The 19,782-nt window shown below is 43.4% G+C and overlaps 1 protein-coding gene across 6 annotated transcripts in view; it reads right to left on the bottom strand.

Moving 5' to 3' along the window:
• The window catches only part of lyst (lysosomal trafficking regulator), a 53,909-nt gene that overhangs the window by 23,494 nt on the left and 10,633 nt on the right, over nucleotides 1-19,782 (bottom strand). For 3 of the 6 annotated variants that reach the window (XM_084021532.1, XM_084021530.1, XM_084021535.1), the window contains 9 exons: nucleotides 15,355-15,553; nucleotides 12,030-12,120; nucleotides 9,040-11,146; nucleotides 4,652-5,591; nucleotides 4,357-4,542; nucleotides 2,360-2,516; nucleotides 685-896; nucleotides 495-561; nucleotides 126-235 (listed from right to left, as the gene is read on the bottom strand). In XM_084021532.1, the coding sequence (XP_083877658.1) occupies nucleotides 126-235; nucleotides 495-561; nucleotides 685-896; nucleotides 2,360-2,516; nucleotides 4,357-4,542; nucleotides 4,652-5,591; nucleotides 9,040-11,146; nucleotides 12,030-12,120; nucleotides 15,355-15,553 (4,069 nt within the window). The remainder of the gene's footprint in view (nucleotides 1-125; nucleotides 236-494; nucleotides 562-684; nucleotides 897-2,359; nucleotides 2,517-4,356; nucleotides 4,543-4,651; nucleotides 5,592-9,039; nucleotides 11,147-12,029; nucleotides 12,121-15,354; nucleotides 15,554-19,782) is intronic. The other 3 variants (XM_084021531.1, XM_084021533.1, XM_084021534.1) reach the window with 3 other exon arrangements.

Here is a 19,782-nt window from a genome sequence, read left to right as displayed (position 1 = left end):
TCTAATTCCTGCTGAAAAATTGAATGTGCAGACAGCGCGATCATGAACTTTCAGCGTCAACACCCTTAACGTGAGCTAACATTGTAAGTGCATTGTTGAGTGACTGTTAGGAGTTTGCTATTTACAGTAGGTGGGGTCTTCTCCAGGAAGAGGCGAATCAATAGAGCCAGTTCCTCCGCTGTGATTCGCTGGCTCACCATGGCAACCAGCAGCTCCACTAGCACAGTCTGACAATCTGTATGCAGACCAATGAAGAGCAGATTACGTAAAACAGTTCTCACTCACTTGGGCCATGCACCAGAACACCACAGGCAAAAGACACAAACATCATCCCTGCCTGCTTCGCTCTCAGCAAAAAAACAACAACTAAAAACTAAAAGGATGCAGACACATGACAATATCTTATAATGACAAATAAGATGAACATAAATTCTTTATATAAAGTAAATCTATCCAGATCTGACAAAAACAAGTCAGATAAAACAATAACACACCTGTAAAGGAGGGGTCCTTTTGGCTGAGGATGTTGTGAAAGCTGGACAGGATGGTTTTGACTCCTCCCTGTGAGTACGAGAACAAGAGGTCAGTCGTACTCCGCAGAGCGCAGTTGAGGAGAGCGGTAAGACAAACAGACCGCTGAGGCATTTAAGAGTAGTACAAAGAAGAAGAAGCGGGTAGTCTGACCTGGTCATAGAGCAGGGCAGCATTGCGGTGGTTAGCGTGTACCGCACCCAGCAGGCTGTGAAACACGTGACTCAGAACCTCCAGGTCTGGGGAGCCTGTGGCGAGTAGCTTCAGCTGCATTGTGCAGATCTCTGGGAAGAGCAGCATGCCACGCCTGGGTCCGTCCACCACCGCCACAAACTCACACAGCGCAGCGGACTCCACCTTCGCTCCTAAAGAGAACCACACCAGGGCGAGATCTGAGCGGCGCGACGAGAGACTCGCAGGCAGACATGGAGAGATGAAAAACGTCTCTAACAAGGAAACGCACACTGGCCCGGGCTGTGTTGCTTAAACAGCTTCACAATCACAGTCATTCCCTGCTTCAGCTCCCATCTTAAAGGCAGCTCATAAAAGTGAATTAGCCCCAGTCCTGTGCTCAGCAGCCTCAGAGCAGCATGGGAGTCCCCACATGATTTACAGGACAGCAACCCAGCAGGCTCACTCGTGCTGCTCCTGGGACCTCCTTTTATTCATGAAGCTTGCTCTGTCTCCCTATGCACAGCTATACCGTGTGCCTCCACCTAACACTAACACTGGATAACACACTTCAGAAAAATAAGGCGTAGTGTGTGTATGTGTGATATCATAATTTGATTGTGAGGAAGCAGCAGTTATTGGAGCCAGGAAGTTGTAATTTGTGCATAAAGATGGAAGCCTGGGGAGTCAGGATGTGGGAGGAGAAAGATGAAGACACCTGTTAATAAAGCAACACCCCCCCGAAATACTTAATACTTAATCATTTTAAATGTATATTTAATTTAGTCTAAAGCAACTAGCTGGTAGTGCGAACCTCACTTGACAGGATGAAACAAAAATATTTTTCAGGAAGTTCAAGCCTCCAGGCGATGAGGACTTTAAGTCACAAGATCCAGCTCATGAGGCCGGGGAGCGTAGCTGCCTGCAGTTGTAAAATGTAAAACAATGATTGCATTCTGAGGGGATGAAAAAGTAAAAAGAGTGTAATCAGGCCACGTTCTTAACCGGTGACACCAGAGTGGAGAGGCAGAGCTAACACAAGAGCCCGTTGTGAGCGGGAAACGCTCAGCCCCCGTTTCTGCCATGTCATTTGAACGCAATAAGATATAGCCACTTGTTATTGCCAAATTTCCTCCGCAGCAAACCAAAGGAGGATGTGTTTTTTTACAGAACAAATTGCTTAAAAAACCCTGACGCTCTTCAACACAAAATCCTCTAGTGAATTCAAGGAAATGCAATAATGCATAACAATTTTAAAAAATGCATTGATTGATGATTGATGAATTCAATAGTGGGGGAGAAGCAAGATTTCCCAAGGCAAAAAAAAAAAAAGATCAGCAGGTTTAAAGGTTGAGACCAAGACATGACCTCTTATTCCATCAATCAGTCTGTTGACATTAAGTACCAACAAAAAACAGTTGTGACTAAGACTGAGTGCATGAAGTCAACGTGATTTAATGCAGCGTTAAAATAACCCCAGGGAAGAAAAACGAGTGGACAATCTGCAGTGGAAGTCTTAAAAGTAAAGCAAACAGTACAAGTAGCGTTAAACTGGAGTTGCTATGATTAGGAACAGTCAGGTGTGTGCAGTAGCTGTGGATTTTTAAGGAGGGGTAAACAGGATTGTGTGTGTGTTTGGCAGCGAGTGTGGACCTACCCTCTTCCTGCTTGGCCATGTCTTCGGGGTTGCTTTCGCTGTCAGCGTCGTAGCCCTCCTCCTCCCCAGGGGGCTTGACGCCACAGCTCTGCACCTCGTCCACCTCCTCAGACAGATCGCCCGCTGGAGCCACCCCCTCCGCCAGTACCTGGAGCTTCTGACGGAAAGAGTGTGAGAGAGGAAGAGCGAGAAAAGAGGAAGGGTGGCAAGAAAGAAATCATGAATTACAGTCACGTACAATCAAAATACAGCAAGATGACTGTCACGCCGTTGGTAAGATGACATTTATTTTGCAAGACCTTACCCAATGTTGTTTAAAAAAAAAAAAAAGGAGAAGAAATTTTGTGCCAAAATATACCAGCAGCGAACCAATCGCTAATACAGCAAATAAATAGCCAACAAAATGCTTTCAAGCGATGAGGAGGGGAAAAAAAGTACACAATTTTGGTCATAAGACAAATGTCAGCTGACTTGCAGGGCATTCGCAGAGCCCAGTTCCTTGGTCAGTCATCATATGTGCACGTAGGCAAACACACACACACATGCACGCACACACACTTAAGTAAACAGCCAAACTCTAAACCGTTTAAAAGTACAAAGAAGAGGCTTACTGTAATACAGCACTCCAATCCTTTCAGCATAATATAAGCCAGTATTGATATTCAATTTGGGGTGAAAGTGAACACTTAAAAGAATAGACCTTCAGTGGACAAACTTTGCGGTGGAAGGCTAATCTCGGAGCTTCATAACACATACTTGCAATGGTTAAGTGAACATCACACTCTGCTGGGCTCACTGAGAAAGAACTAAGCTCTTGGGAAATAGGTAAATCTATTATATAAAAAGCTAAATCCTCCTGTGTTGGAACAGGCTTAGTCAGACAGGCATTTTAAGACTTGTGAAAAACACATCTTAAGGCTGCGAGAGAGGAGGCACCTACTGCCAGGCGTCATTTTAGTGAGCAGCCAGAAGACTGGCTTCCTGGAATAAATAAAAGCAGATTCATGGTCTAGTCCTAACCTTATAAGGCCTTGAGAAGTCTTCATTTATGTAGCCTACATCAGCAGTGACGCGCTAACGAGAAAGCGGGAGTTGTTGTGGTTAACATGCAAACATCTTTAAAACGAAGTACCATCGGCCGCCGGGTTTCAAAATAAGACGCTGCTTGTTCATGTTTGCATCCACTGCTCGGTCTAAACAAGGGCCATCATTATGTGCGTGTGCTGTTGTGTTGCACATCGGGCCAGATAACGGCTGCTTAGCAACATAGCGCGAGTGGCCATACAGACTCACACACCCTGATGCTCGACGACGCTCGTCTGGAAAATGATTTTCCATTCATTGTAAGGTTCCCTCCTAAATAAACACCACTGCTCTTTATATTTTTTTGCCAGGGGAGGGGAGGGTCAACAGGATATGAAATGTTTTTTGCTCTTTTGTGTTTGAAATTGTAGCAAGGACTCATTGTCCCCTCGACAGCAGCTCATCGGGCACATTGGAAGCGAAGACGCAGTTTATCTTGTTTTGGACGATTTATTTTTGGTCCTTATTTCTTCGCAATAAGCTGCTATTCTTTAAAGTATCTTAGGGGTATAATAGAGCTATATTATAAAGCTTGAAATGGAGAACATGGGAGAGAGACGGGAACGACATGCAAGTTAATGGTCAGCGCCATAAATCCAGAGGCCACCAAGGTGCCCTTAGTTACTCGTTTTAAAATAGCAGCAAATTAAATTGCAGCAACATTCACTAAGTAGGTAACTGCTGGGTACATTGGCATCATGGGTAGTCATTAGTATAAGAAGAGGGTTTTTTGCTGTAAGGAGCAAACAGATGGAGATTAGTAGAGTAACTGTGGACATGTATAACTCCTCCTGTAGCTACAGAGGGATCTGATGGGCTATAATCTGAATGTGCCTCCACATATACAAGTAGCTAAAAAAACAAGATATTAATCATGACATATATTAAAAAAAAGGTGCAGTAACTTCACTCACAGTTTCTCCCAAGGCAGGACTCACCCTGTCTGGCTTCTCCTCAGGAGGATCAGGACAGGATGACACCTCTGCCAAGGCCACTCTCAGGAGAGAGTCGAACAGAGGGATGGCAAGGTCAGAGTTCACCACCCCTGAGCGGGAGAGCTGGTCCCTCACATCAAACAGGGTCTCTTCCACTGACTGGAGCTGTAGACGTGAGGAGACCCAACAGTTTAATCAACGCCAGGATTAAAGAGTTTTTCTCTGGTTGATGCGGTGAGGGATTAGCTGATTTGATTAGTATTAAACTACATACCTGATAAGAAAGGTCCGGCTCTATCCTCTGCAGGGATGAGTTGGCACTGTGCAGACAGATAGCCAGCAAAGCCTCAAGGAGACGAATGCTTTGTAGTTGCCACTCTTCCTCAAGCTTCTTTGCTGGATCTTTGGTCTTTCCCTCAGCAGGAAACGTGGGGACGGCGTCGGCTGAACCGTGAGTTGTCTCCTCCGATCGCAGTGAGGCTGTGGACTCAGGACTGCCTTTGCCCTTACCGTCCCTCTTCTTCTTTGCTTTCCCATCCTTGGTCTTACAAGAAAGCTTCTGAATAACCATGGCCATGAGGCGCAAGCAGACATCCAGCCCTCCGAGCCTGAAGAACTGCCTCTGAAACAAGGGGCTGGCCAGGTAGACCCACCGACACACCGACCACACGTCTGCAGCACAGCGTACCTGCTCTTTGGAAGGCAGGGCCACGCTATCTGGGGAGAGGTAAGGCAGTCGCCCGCCGAGAGGTTCACTGGCTGTGCTGTCGTAACCTGAGGTGTCCTCGGAGTCATTGGCCGAGTCCCGATCAGAATCGGCCTCTTTGCTGACACAAAGGAAGGCCACGCACAAGAAGAGGTTGATAACGTGGAGGTGGGTCTCTGCTCGGCTGCGGCCTGGACCTCGGCCCTGCCCGCTCCGGCTCTTATGACGTGGATAGGCCTCCTTTAGGCCTTCGTAGAACTTGCTGAGGCTCTGCGCACCCTCTCCAGCCCCTCGGGACCCCAGTTCCTCAGCCAGGCCCAAGACGGCCTCCCTTTCTTCAGCGTCGGCAGTCTCCAGCTCCTGAAGCACCCCATCAGCCTGCTGGAGTCCAATGCTGATGATCAGAGTCTCAAACACCTTCAAGGCCAACGAGCGCGTCTGGTCCAGGTAGACGAGCTCCGTCACCTGATTGAGCCCGTTGCAACTGATAAAAAGATCTCTGATCACCCTGTAACAGAAAATATTACAAACTGAGCAAAGGAAAACAGACAATGGGCATGATCATCACACATGCTCAAAATAAAAAAGGGTAGGAATCGGACCATATAGGATAAAAAACACAGAATAAATTGATCGTGGTGAATTTACATTATCTGGAAAATCCTAAACGTCATCACAAGTGACTTGAAAAGGCTTACTATCATGGTAGAGAAGTGAAAATAGAGCCTGATTTAAAAAATACAAGATACAAAAATAGATATATTTTTAAATTTAATTATGCAGGGAGACCTCATGATTTGTGATCATCCAATTTAAAAATATTTTATTGTTTTTCGCGTTTAATGTGCGTTTAATCTGTGACACAATAAAATATTTGTTTCTTACTCCAAATTCAACACTTTAATACACTACGCCATTCATTTACTTAACAATTACCCCCGGGGAGAATAAAGCTCAACATGTGGCTCTCATCGGCCAAGGAAAGGATTAATACGGTTACAGAGAGGGTAGATGTGAACCGCACATATTTAAACCCCCCAGCCATTAAAATAAATAGCACACGGGACCAGTCGCACTCACTCTTTCACTGATTTAATTTCCTTCCACCAGGTTGCAGATATAATTTCCCCCAGGGCATCTATATATATATATATATATATATATATATATATATATATATATATATATATATATATATATATATATATATATATATATATATATATATATATATATTGCACTTGCTTTGTTATCTATTTTTTATTATAGATAAAAATCACATCACATTGCGTCAAAAGTTTTCTGAATGTGAATCATCATCATACATTTCAGCAAAACAAAGCTGTCATTTTACCCTTTAAAATTTGTTTATTACAAGTACGCTATTGAGATAAATAATAAATGACGCTATTACAATGCAGGTAAATTACCTGAAAAGAATAATGTGTCATCTCTGCGTAAAGGTCGATTCAACTGGCGGTAAGAGAAAACATTATATGCTGACCTAAAATAAAAAAAACGCTTTAATCTCAGCATGGGATGGTTTACCCGGTAACTGAAACAGATGTTCACTTAAAGCTTTTAAGGTCAGTGCATTCTATTCAGTAAATTTAATGAATAATAAACTTGCTGATTTTTCTCTCCAAATTAAACCCTTTCTCCAACCTTCCTCTAAATGAATGTAGTTGATTAATTCTGCTTTTATTCCAGAACATTTTCACTTTTCATTAGTGGTGTGCATGTCCATCAGGGTGACTACCCATTAGCCTGAATATTCAATGCTCTCATCTGAAAAACATGGTGCTCTTTTATGCAGAAAGCTACAGGAACGCTGCAAGATGATGTGAGATTACTTGCAACAGCATACTTTTCAATCAACGTGTACTCTGCAGCATCTGTACTTGTGTAGCATTAGTGAAGACATTTAGGTGAAGTTCAAGATCACTCAAACTAAATTAAAATATTCCGGCACTACTACTACCTCTCCCAAAGTACTAGAATTCACATGACAGCCTCAGAAGGCAAACAATCTTTGTACAAATTTGAATACACTGTGGGTGCACTGCAAATCAATATTTACCTCATTATCTCCTATCCTTGTGCTTGCCGACATTTGATCTACAACACGGCAAGAAGATATTCCTCCACCAGTGTGGGGACTGTGCATATTGCCAGGATGAGTTATACTACTGGTCCCAGAGGTGATTGTGTTGTTTGGACACATTTTAAACAGCTGACTGTTATTTAATAGTTGGGGAGAAGGGCAGACCGAGACGGAAAAGTTCTCAAATATGTAATTGGCCCACCAGATGGAGCCGTATAGTCTAACCTTGTGAGACTGGCAGACGTATATGCAAGGATGGGTGGTTTCGCCTTGTACAGGAGCAGTAGTTCAGTAAGCATCCTTCTACAAGTCATCATTTTCAGAATTTCAATTTTAGTTGACAATGTTCCAAGACATAAGACCAGTTGTACATTACATTTGAGCAACTCATTTACCATGTGTGCTGTGACCTGAAGTTTAAATACATCCGTGATGAAACTGACAAAAAAAATCAGAGCCAAGCATCAGAAGAATAAAACAATATTTTCAGATTCTTCAAGATGGTTCATACATCCACCCACACCTGCGGGAATCTGGCAGATTTTGAATGAATGCAGCCAAAAGGCCTGCTTCATCCCGCAGTGGCCTGTCTGCTCTCTCTGTATCTGTCAGGCCTGAGGATTTCTAGCCTCTGTACACCGAGGGGCGTGACAAAGCGGTCAGACAAACGCTCTTAGCTGATGCCCAAAAATATCCTGAACACAGCAAAATGATAAGAAAGAAAAATTGCAGTCGGAGGGCAGGAACTCTGCAGACAGACGCCTCCAAACACTTCCAGAGGGTCAGAAGTGATGATTGAGGAGGAATATTTTTTTTACGAGTACATACATTGTTTTTTGTATGAAAATCCTACTCATTATGGCTTTAAGTTTAAGTAGAACACCACTCAGATCCAGATTTAGCTGAATACAAGACTTGTAAAATGATGCCTCTTACATAAGTACAAAGATATAAAACGGTCTCTAAAGTCTCTTCTGAAAAAGCTCCGACGACAAACATCACAGCTGTAAAGACTTTGAATGCCAGTCAAACCTGCAGAGAGCAGAATTACATACTCTGAATATTAATAAGGAAACCTATCCACCCACTGCCGACAGCCTCAAAGCATCCATCCATTTTCTATTCACACTATTCTTTTCGCATGGGGATTCAACCTATCCCAGCAATCATTGGGCAGGGGCTGGTATACAACCTAAACAAGGCAACATGGTCAACACACAGACAGATAAACACATTCACACTAATATGGCGTTCACTCTCAATCTTCATCGAGAACGCGATATTCAACTGATAATATCCAACCATGTAATGAATTAATGCGGTATTATACGGATACAATTTTGGCAGCATTTTGTCAAATGTGACTGGCCAAATACCATAAGCACCTGCTTTAGCCAAACTACTATACTTATCACTGTGTTACATAAACAGTCACTAATCTCCCACCTGTCACTCAGTCCACAAAGCTATAATAAATTATCGATTAGCATCAATTAGCAATGAGAGACAAACAATGTCCAAGCAGATTAGGTGTCCACTCTGAGCTGGCTGGTTGTGTTTGCTTTAGGTGGCAGTATGAAACGAGCACCAAGCCACTACAACAACCAAAGGCATCATATTAATGTGACGACGGATAGATTTATCCGAACACATGTGCATTATTAATGTTTCTGGACATTTAATTAACCCAAGAACAGCTTGCAGCTACTTATCTTTCTGCCCTGAAGTGCTGTTGAATATTATCGGGGGAAACTGAGACAAGAGACTGAATAAAACAAACACTGAGAAAAGACAGACGAAGAAGGAAAAGTGAGTCAAGAGAAACAACTTAAAGTGATGTTAGACGGCTCACCTTGATTTGAGAAGGGCAGGTAACGTTTGCAGGTAAATGAGTAGTACCTCCACAGGCAGGCACTGTGTGTGATAGCTGCAGACTTCAGTACAGACGGTGGAAACCCCCAGCTGTTGGGCATGGTGGGCCAACTCTACCCCCCTCTGCAGCACAGGGTTGAAGATGTGTGTGTAGAGCTGCCACTGCACGATGGCGTTGCCTCGCAGGGTCAGGTGGCACACATGGCCAGCTATCTGCTGGCTCAGCTGCCAGTCCTCACCAAACACCAGCTCTTGATAGGCCTCCAGTGCATCCCACTTCCATAGCATGTCCTCTGCCCCCCCTCCACTTGGCAGAATACCCTGGGAACGGTAGCACAGACTGGTAGAAATGGCTGCGGGTTCCCCGTGCTGCAGTGTCTCCTCCAGGCCTGGCAGTTGACTGCTGTCCAGAGTGCAGATGTTACAGGAGGCCAGCTTGGCTTTCTCTGAGGGTTGTCCCCCACCAAGCTGGTCTAGGATCAGTCGACCCAGGACACTGAGAACATGAGACTGGTAACTTCTCAGACCTGGAGCTTTGAAGGCATGCAGCAGGGGTCCGACGACTGAACAGGGGTCCATACAGCAGCAGATTCCAACAGCCTGCACCCCCGCCAGTACCTGCAGCACCGCTGGCCCACTGGGGGACAGTCGCTGCAAGAGCCGCAGACATTGGTGAGAGCAGGCAGCCAGGCAGCAGCAGCGCTCCGGGTAACGCACTCCATCACCCTCCATCCCTTCCTTGCCTTCTCCATCCTCTTCAAAGGGGTTGCGTCGAGCAGCCTGCTTGAAAGCAGAGACGGGCAAACCCGACAAGTCTCTGTGGTGATGCTGGAAGTGGGAATATTCACAGCGACGGTGGCGTCGCCTGGCACACACGGACTGATGCAGCTGCTCTGACTTTGCCTTCTTGACAGCGCTAATTATCTTGAAGATCCCTGCGATGAGACCTCGTAGCCTCTCGGAAGCCTCACCTCCTACTTCAGAATCCTTGGCCCTGCCAAGTCTCTCCAGCCGCAGCACTGTGGCCTCGAACAGTTCCAGTCCGCGGTGCTGGACAAACTCGTGGATGAGCTCCAGCGCCTGGCTAAAGAAAAAGGGGTTGGGTGTGGACGCCTGCAGGCAACCCAGCAGCACTTGCAGTACTCCCTCCAGAAGCTCTGGCAGCAGTAGCGCCCTGTGGCGATAGCGGGAGAATGAGAAGTCATCCTGGACCTCCTGCAGGGTCTTCTTATGTCGGGGAGCAAAAGGGTCATTCTGTCTGTCCAGGCAGCTCCGGATTTTGAGGGTGGCTCTCAACAGGTCTGTCAGGCTGCGTCTCAGGCTATCTGGGAGGGTTTCACTCTGACTCACGTCCACTGACATCAGGTGCAGGATGGTGCGTAGGAGCATCCTCTGGACCAGAGCGATGGGTTCTTCCGTCCAGCCTCCAGCGAGCTCCTCTGCCCCTGCACCACCTCCACCCCCTCCCCCTGGACCACAGCAATCACCAAACTCAGTCAGGATCTCAGTGAGAGTAGGTACGACACTGACTGCCAGGCCGGGGTTGTGGTTGATGCTCATGTCAAACTTACAGACCTTCTCCAGCAGGGAAAGCAACACATGGCAGAGGTCAAAAGGCGAGTTTTCCATGCGGTTGAAAATTGATACTGCTGCTGGATCTGTCAGGGTTTCAGAGTCCGCCAACTGGGACCCAGGGGCTCGGGGGTGTGGGTACGGGGCGCTCATTGTTTCTGTGGTCGTGGCGGCGCCGGATGTTAACAGTGAGGCCTCTGAACGATGATGCTGACAGCTTACGCGGATAGTGGAGCCATGTGACCTTCTAGTCCTCGCGCAGACGGATCCTGGGACGGCTTTGTCTTCAGGGTTGGCTTCCGAATCTGAGGTAGAAACCTGGGACTTCCGAGCATCCTTTACAGAGTATTTCTGCGCTGTCCTGCGTGACCTCCGTGACTTCCAGGTGCCGCTGCCGACACGGGACCTCTTCCCAGAGTTCTGTTCATCTGTCGCTGCCTTCTGTCCTGCTCTGAGAGGGGCGGCCTTCACCTCCCGGGTGAGGAATACCTCCAGTAGGGACGGCAGCGTGAAATCTGTCAACAAAAACAAATCTGTCAGTTTTATTCTGTAATCCTACACATGCATTCGAATATTTAAACTTTAATTGTATACTGGAGTCATATTGGATTAAAGTCTGCTTATAGAGATTTAAAAATCACATATTTTATGTTTTTATTCTTTTCAATTCCCCCCCTCCAAAAAAACCCCCACAAACATTAAGCTCAGCTGCACATCAGCAGCCAATCTGTGTTTGTTAAAACACACTCGGTGAGCAAGAATTAATTACAGTAAAAATGTCTAGGGTCCATGTTAGATGGGATCAGCAGTCCTGTACTAAATACCAGTGTCATCCTGAGGTCACAGGCCTCTGCAACCACCACTCTTCTCCTATTGCGTGACTGGCTGCTTATATTTGTAACGCTAAGATTCAACATAATGGAGACATTGACGACAATGCTTATGGACAATTCATTTATCTCAAAATGAGCACAGTACACGGTTTGCACTGTTCAGCAAGTAAAATGCATTTAAACATGAGTCATTTGTTTTCCCCCAAACCCCCCTGCCTAGAAATAACCCCAGAGCTAATGCTGACACATTGCCCAACCATAATAATTAGTAAAGCAATATTTAAAAGATGGAAGATGAAGCAAGCAGAAATAAACCAGAGGACATTTCTGGCCCATGAAATGCAGTCAGTTCATCTTTAAACATTACCATTACTATACAGTTAGAAAATCACAGAACTGTGATGCACAGCACTCGTAAAAAGAAGCACGCAAATTGAAATCATTAGTTACAAACCAGGAATAGCAGTTAGTCACATGCCATTACAGCTGTGCAGTGTGTGAAGTATGTGCTGTTGGAAATAAACATTAAAAATTAATAGAGTTATGTATTTGTAGTAATGCTGACCTGGGGCTTTTTCCTCCTGCACGGGGATCTTCCAGACCAGTGGCAGTAGAGACAGCAGCAGAGTGAGCAGCTCCTCCCGGCAGGTCAATTCCTGAGTGCAACAAAGACTGAGGTTACATAAAAAAAGTTTCCCTGCCCCTCTCCCTCCGGTCACACCCAGTCATACCCAGACACTCCCATCGAGATGAACTCAGTAAAAATACATTTCTCTACTTTCAACAAAGAGAATTTAACTTTAAGAGTAGCTTCGTATTTGATGTTTCATTTATCCCAGGAGTTATTTATTTGCATGCATTAAATTAGCAGGTTAGTATTCAGTGAAATGTGTCAGGGAGCAATGTAGCATCTACACGACGGCCTTACTTCCAAGACCCTGGAGATCTCATGTCTATCGGGGGCATAACTCACAGCAGAGGGAGAACTAACGAGTGTTAATTAAAAAAAACAACAACGAAAAAACAACATCTACTCTTGTATAACGCTCTGATCGATATATATCGACAGATTTTTAAAAGAGAAGAGATAAGTGCTTTTTTTCCAACAAAAACACAAACAATTGATCCAGCCTGCTAAGATGTATATTTCCTACATGCTTTATTATTTCCAGTGTCCACTGATGGACAAACTAGTTTGGCATTTTTCTGCACTCACTAATAATAATTCCGATACATCTTGAAAAAGCTAACATATACAAAAACAAATATATCAGTCTTGACGATCGATTCATGTGGCTCCCACTCTGACCACCTCTCACTGTAAAATAAATGATGCAGCATTTTATCTGGTTGTCGCCAAGCATTTTCCATTTGAATTATTCAGATCATGATGCACCCAGAGGTGACAGTTGCCTGACATTTAACACTTGGGTCAGTTAAAAATAAAATATGGTCAAAGCATCAAAGTATTTGGGCCAGCCTTATTGGAAACCACAAGTTCTTACATATCACAAATAGATAAATACTTCAAGGCTGCAGTCGACGCACGCTGTCGGAGCTTGTAGTGACACATTTCTACACAGAATGCTCCCATAAAAAAGAAAATATTATGAATGTGTGCGAAGTTCCCTGAAAGTTGTGGACAGTATGAGGCCTCACATCACAATACTTCATTCAATAATGCATATGTTATGTAAGTTCTTCTTCAAACTTCTCCAATTTCAAAGACTGTTTGGCGTGAAAATAACTGAACCTGCTGATCCCATCTTCCACTCCTAGCCTACAGACCCTGTACAAAGGAGATCTCTATTTACATTATATCTAAAGGCAGCCGTGGCTGATGGATTGGACGTACCGTTCTGACCATCAGTCCACCTCAATGGCCATGACACACTGTAGCACTAACATTTGTGAGTGTTTAGCCAGTTTATTCAGTGCATTTTACATGACCAACACACTACCAAAGCACTTACAAGCTCAGGGTTTTGTGTAGTCTGACTCAACAGTGGCACCACGCCTGATGCAGGAAGAAAAACGCCAATCCTGCAGTGTTCATATTATTTTCAACTCTGTCATAGCTTCTGACCTTTTACGTGCAGTGCTAGTCCTGTCATGTGTCGGCCCCCATAATTCACTCAAAACCGGAGCGCCTCCTATCTTGTTACGTGTCTGAAAACCCTCAAGACATCGGATCAATACGTAAACACGGTGAGAACGGTGAAGCCTGGGCTCTGCCACACGAGTCAGAGGAAACACTGGCCTCCGTCAGAGCCTGGTGCCCGTTAACAGAGCAAACAATATCTGCTTCTGTGAGGCCATTCCTACTATTTAGCACTTAAATAGATTGCTCACAACTCACAGACAGATGTTAACAAACAGAGTGGCAACCTTTGCCCTTCACTGTACAGCATTTCCACCAAAATGGTGCCAAACTAAGTCAAAATCACATCTGCAGTGTCTGATAAAATCTATTCTGGAAGTTATATGATGGTGTTGTGAGCTTTTCCAAATGGATCTGCATTATCGCCATCAACCTCCTGAATGCAACAAAGACACCGACTTCCTGCTATCAATCAGAAAATCAAACAGAGTTCAACTGGTTGAGCCCAAAAACATATAGAGATACTTTCAAACGAATGTCATATTTTATCATGTCGACACCCTAAGAATATCCTTCAACAGAATCCACAATTAGAATAAAGTGATTAAACAGTCTATATGTAGTGTGCAGCAAGCTTGAGAGCAAACTTGTTTTTGACGACAGTGAAAATGTTGTTTTTGAAAGGCTAAACGCCACAAATATGCACCGAAACAGAATATTTCATTAGCTAAAGAGAGGTTAATTGTGGAATTACATCTGGGTTTTTTTCTCTCCAATACATTTTCACTTTTGGACTTGATAAAGCTCTGGAGTTATTGGAAATGTTTGAATCACATGAGTGTGAAAAAAAACCCTACGCAGCCTTCACGTCCAATCTAATTCCACAAACAGTATAATATACTAATACTATTAGTGTAGCCTGATCATTATCTGCAGCCCCCAGTGTATTATCTGATAAAACAATATGATTACCAACTCTAAAAGTTACACAACGGTGCTGTCAACTGTCCCAAATGGATTAGCATATCAGTATCAACATCCTGCAAGCAACAGTAGAAGAACAACTTTCTGCAAACCATCAGAAAATCACGTGAGCACTGGAGTGCTCATATCCTCTTTAGGTATGACCACCCTTCAAGCTGTAGTAACACCAGCCACAGATGCAGAGAGGAAGTCCACATGGCCATTTAACAAATATAGAGACTATATGTAATAGATGAGTAAAGTATCCTGAAATCATAATGGGGCATCGAGTTTCTCACGTCTGAGTTCAGGTAGATTCATAGAAATATACACAAAATAAATACCAACAGGGAAGCACTAAAAAGATGTTGCATTGAAGTTAAACTATTCTTCCACAGATGTTACAGGTTTTATTGCACTGCGGTCATCAAATGCTTCTGTAATCTCACCATCTGATGTGTCTGGTGTTACGTTAGTATAATCTTTGTTTCTCTTATCATGTGTTTGCGTTATGACTGTTTCTCGATTGTAAACTCTGTTCCCTTTGAGGAAAATTTTAATTTGTCATGCCAATATTAAAAAGCGGCATGAAAAAAGATTTAAAAGATTAAAACAAAATACAAATATGAGCCAGAATTTGGAAACTAAGAGCAGCGGCATAAAGCTTTGAATAAATATTACTGAATTGATCTACAGAAGTAGCATTCCTATACATTTGTATTGATAAACTCCAGCTGCACATACTGATGACACAACAACAATGCTAATTTTGACTGATCAGTATGGATGTTTGTTCACGATGATTCACGTCCTTGAACATCCTCACCTGATCAATGATGGAGTCCAGGGTGCTGAGCAACAGGAAGCCCCGCCCCCTGACCAGGTATTCTCCTAGCGCCACCATGTGACTCTCCTCCTCATCTTCCTCCCGTGCCTCCGCTCTCTGGGCCACCGCGCTGCATAGTTGATGCACATCGGTCAGGAACTCTCTCGCCAGTGTGTTACTGGCCCCACTCATGTCTGAGCTACAAGGGAAGAGATAAAACATCATCAGCACAATCAAATGTATGGAAACTCCCAAAACGACAAAGCAATGAGTTGTCATTTCTGGACAGTTTTGCCAACTTTAATGGCCAAACCACCTCCTTAAAAAAAGATAGAAAGCTGAAGTTATAGAAGTACTTTTAAGGAAAAAGAGTAACGGTCACCTCCATTAAAATGCCATTGGTCTTCTTAATAATTGATAGCACTATGGTCACTTTAACTCTGTTTTTATCCAGTGTGGCACTGTTGCACTTTGTTTGTTGGATTGATGACTGTTAATTGTCGTCCTGTGTCATCTATGTCACCCATGTTGTTGTTGAGTATTCCATCTCTTTTAATTATTAGCTTCATGTCATTGTTTGTGTCACTATTGTGCATTTTACTGTTGTTTTTTTGCTGCTGGCTGCACTGCAAATTGCCCCCCGGGGACAATAAACATCTCTTGACTTGATTATCACATTTCTGCTGCGATACTTGATTGCATATTAAGACACGTTACAAATCGCTCTATTCAGGTTAAATGCTCACTTCTTTTATTTTAAAAAACGGTCCCTTTTGCCATAGTACTTTGAGATGAATTGCCAAAGCTGCCGTTTGATTACATTTGTCATTCTGCTTAGGTCACTATAATGCAAATGCCAGGATAGCAACTAAGATAAAAGTAGAGTGAGATAAAAGAACAAAAAGCCAAATCCTTCAAAAAGCTTAGGCACGGTGACATCTAGATAATCGCGTTGTTCCGAGTGTGCTTATGCCTGCCACAGCCACTCGTTCCTCTAAATGTCACCGACAGTAAGCTCTCAACTTACACATCACTCTCCGTTGACCAGCGATGATACACACCCCCCTTTAGAGGACAGCCCCAAACACACAACTCAACGGGAATTCACCAATATGGATTAAAAGAGAGCAGGACTAGCTCCTTCAGACAGTAACCACATAACGTAGCGCTACATCTCTGCTAACATTCAAATAAAATGATTCGAGGAGAGATGGGTTAAGAAAATCTACAAGTACTTAACAAAAAAACACAATAACTAATTTAGCATATAGTCGTTCTCATCTTACCAAATGTTCCTGGGCCAAACGGTTTCCTTCCAGTCATTTTGTGTCTGCTCCAAGCATGACTGTAGCTCCGCTGGCTCTATCTGCATACCTCCTCACACGACTGCTGACTGAATTTTCTGTTCTGCAGCGCAAATTCCATTAAATTGGAATTTCAAATGGAAGCTTTCCAGATTCGCAGCAGATCAGCGTATCACATGAAAGCATGTGATGTCACATGGCAAGGGGACTGGCCTCGGGAATACTGCCGAGCCCCTAGTGCCCTGTATAAGACCTCCCAAATCAACCATCATTCACAGTAACAGCCTTTGTATTCTGCAATACAACAACCTTTTTTTTTTTTAAATGAACAAACAGGCCTGTTAGAACCAATGAGTAAAAGCAACAACGACGTTAGGCTTGATAGAGCAGAGAAGTACTACATAATATACTAATACTGTATAAAATAAAATATGTGAGCATTGACTAATACTTCAATAAAATAAAAATGACAAATTAACTAAAAGGTGAATCAAAATAAATAAAATGTATACTATTATTTCTAATTATTTTCTTGTCTCTTATTATTAAATAAAATCAAAATTAAATCTATAGACACAAATTCCATTAAGATGTGTGCAAAATTATGTACAAACCGCTGTTTTATTAGATTTGTTTGGTTAATTGTTTTATTTATCGCAGCTGAATTTGAAGTTCTAATTAAGAGCACGAGGTTTCCAAAAAAATAACACATTTCCACTCCAGAGATCCCTTTGCAGGAAACGAGCACCACAATAATGAATTCTCTAAACGGTTCCTACGCTCCAGAAAAACATAGGAAATGTTTTTTTTAGTCGAACACAGAACTGCCATCAACAGTGATAGAAATCAGTTCAGAGAGAGTGCTGAAAACATTCTCAAGCATGACAGAAAAGGAAAAGATTACATCTGAATTTTGTCAGAAGAAATATATAAACAAAGAAGAAGATGGTCTTGAGTGGGCAGCATCCAGGTTCTTAAAGGAAAACACCACCGCATTTCCATACTGAACTATGTTCTGCTCTGATCTTAGACGAGGTGATACATACCTCCCTCTCCTCTGTGCGTGCACTCAATGGCTCTTGAGCGCACTCCGCGCAGCGCTAATTTGCTAGCATGTAGCTTGTCCCAGTATATTCCTTAGGATCCAAAGGGGGGTGAAGTTAGAAGCGACCAAGCACTTCCACGTTGTCCCTATTTAAATACGGTTACGTGAGTAGTTACACGACCCAAGTTTGGTTACACAAAATGAAACATGCCAATTTTCTAAGCGGATAACAAGGATAACTATATAGTATGGCGGAATAACAACTGGAAGCACTTCGACGTCGGCGCAGTAATATCATCACTCAAAACATGACGGGACTATATACCTTCTGCTTGTTTTCACAACCCTGTACGATGCACGTTATAACCATGATGTTTGATTGTTCACAAACTATCTTACTACAACCTGATGCTTCCTCAACTGTGCACAAACTACTACAGGTAGTGCAGGCGACGGCGTGCAGGTCACGTAGGTTCTATTGACGGAAGTAAGAGGGGGAGCGGAGTGATGATATTACTGCGCCGACGTCGAAGTGCTTCCAGTTGTTATTCCAGTTGTTATACTCACGTAACCATATTTAAATAGGGACAACGTGGAAGTGCTTGGTCGCTTCTAACTTCACCCCCCTTTGGATCCTAAGGAATATACTAGGACAAGCTACATGCTAGCAAATTAGCGCTGCGCGGAGTGCGCGCAAGAGCCATTGAGTGCACGCACAGAGGAGAGGGAGGTATGTATCACCTCGTCTAAGATCAGAGCAGAACATAGTTCAGTATGGAAATGCAGTGGTGTTTTCCTTTAAAGAAAAGCCAATGCAGAGGTGCCTTAAACTTGCATTCTTTTAAAATGGCCAGCAGAGGGCAACTCCTCTGGATGTATGATTGTTTATTGAGAAATGAGAAAATTACCCTATTTCACACTTAATTAATTCCTCAGTAAATAATATGAGTTGATGGACTCAATCTCTACCGGCTACCATGTGCCTGACAGGTCACTACTACGACGTTGTCCATTCTGAAATACAGTATGTCTCCATTTTCGTATTACAACTTGTGTTTTCATTTCATAAAAGTTAATTGTGACACCTTAAGTCACCTTAACCATGCGTCATCCAGCGGTCAGCAGTGCTTAGCTATACGCTTGCGTCAATTCCGGTCCCGAAAAAACAAAATGCCAACAGCCAAAAACGCCAAACTCGAGGTTTTGAAATGGTGGTTCCACACATTTCTTGTATACGAGGGAAGGAGGAAGTCGTGGCCAAAACAAACCAATCACAGTGCTGATACACATACGTTGCATATATCTTCTACATTCATCAATATCTGGATATTAAAGTGCCATGTTGACGCGCCCCCAATTCACACTGATTTGTGCTCCGAAACAACACAGCTGCCGCAGTGTGTCACTCGAAAGTATATAGTGACAGTGTAAAATTCAAGATCAGCATGATAATTCAGCTTTAGTCTGGGTGAAACATGTCTAGCGGCTGAATGGAGCTTATTTAGGTCAACGGTCGCTCTCAAACAGGAGCTTAGGTTTGACTTCTTAATGTGTATTATAGTTACTGCTATTTAGAATAAAGGCTAGTGTTTGCAGTGCATTACACACACACACACACACACACACACTTATACAACATTATATAGAGATGACAGTTTAGACTACATTATGTTTCCACTACCTCTGTGCCAACATCACTCCCAGTTGTTTTTATTAATCCCACAAGACAGTGATTACAGATGGAGATAATGGTTTCTATGATCTTCTATCATCCTACTTCAAAAGTCTAAATAGATTATTGTGATCCTCCTTGGCCAATCATTAAAATGTTTTTTATTCCAATTGAGTTACTTGCACATTAGAGGCTTCATTTAGTGCTTCTTCGCCTTCACGCACAAGTTTTCTACAGAAATCAAAAGGACACTTGGATCAGTGGATAATATTAAAATGTGGTCTAGGTTAGCGTTGCTTCAGGCCATGTGAGACGATACTTCAGCATTCCTGTGTCACCGAGTTGTGTTATGCTCAAAGCCTTTTCATTTTATCACGGTAACAACATGTCAAATTTTAAAACCGACC

This window comes from Eutrigla gurnardus (genome assembly GCF_963514095.1).
Source record: "Eutrigla gurnardus genome assembly, chromosome: 11".
NCBI classification, from domain to species: domain Eukaryota; kingdom Metazoa; phylum Chordata; class Actinopteri; order Perciformes; family Triglidae; genus Eutrigla; species Eutrigla gurnardus.
The sequence above is the reverse complement of the archived record's forward strand: the minus strand, read 5'-3'. Positions and strand labels throughout refer to the sequence as shown.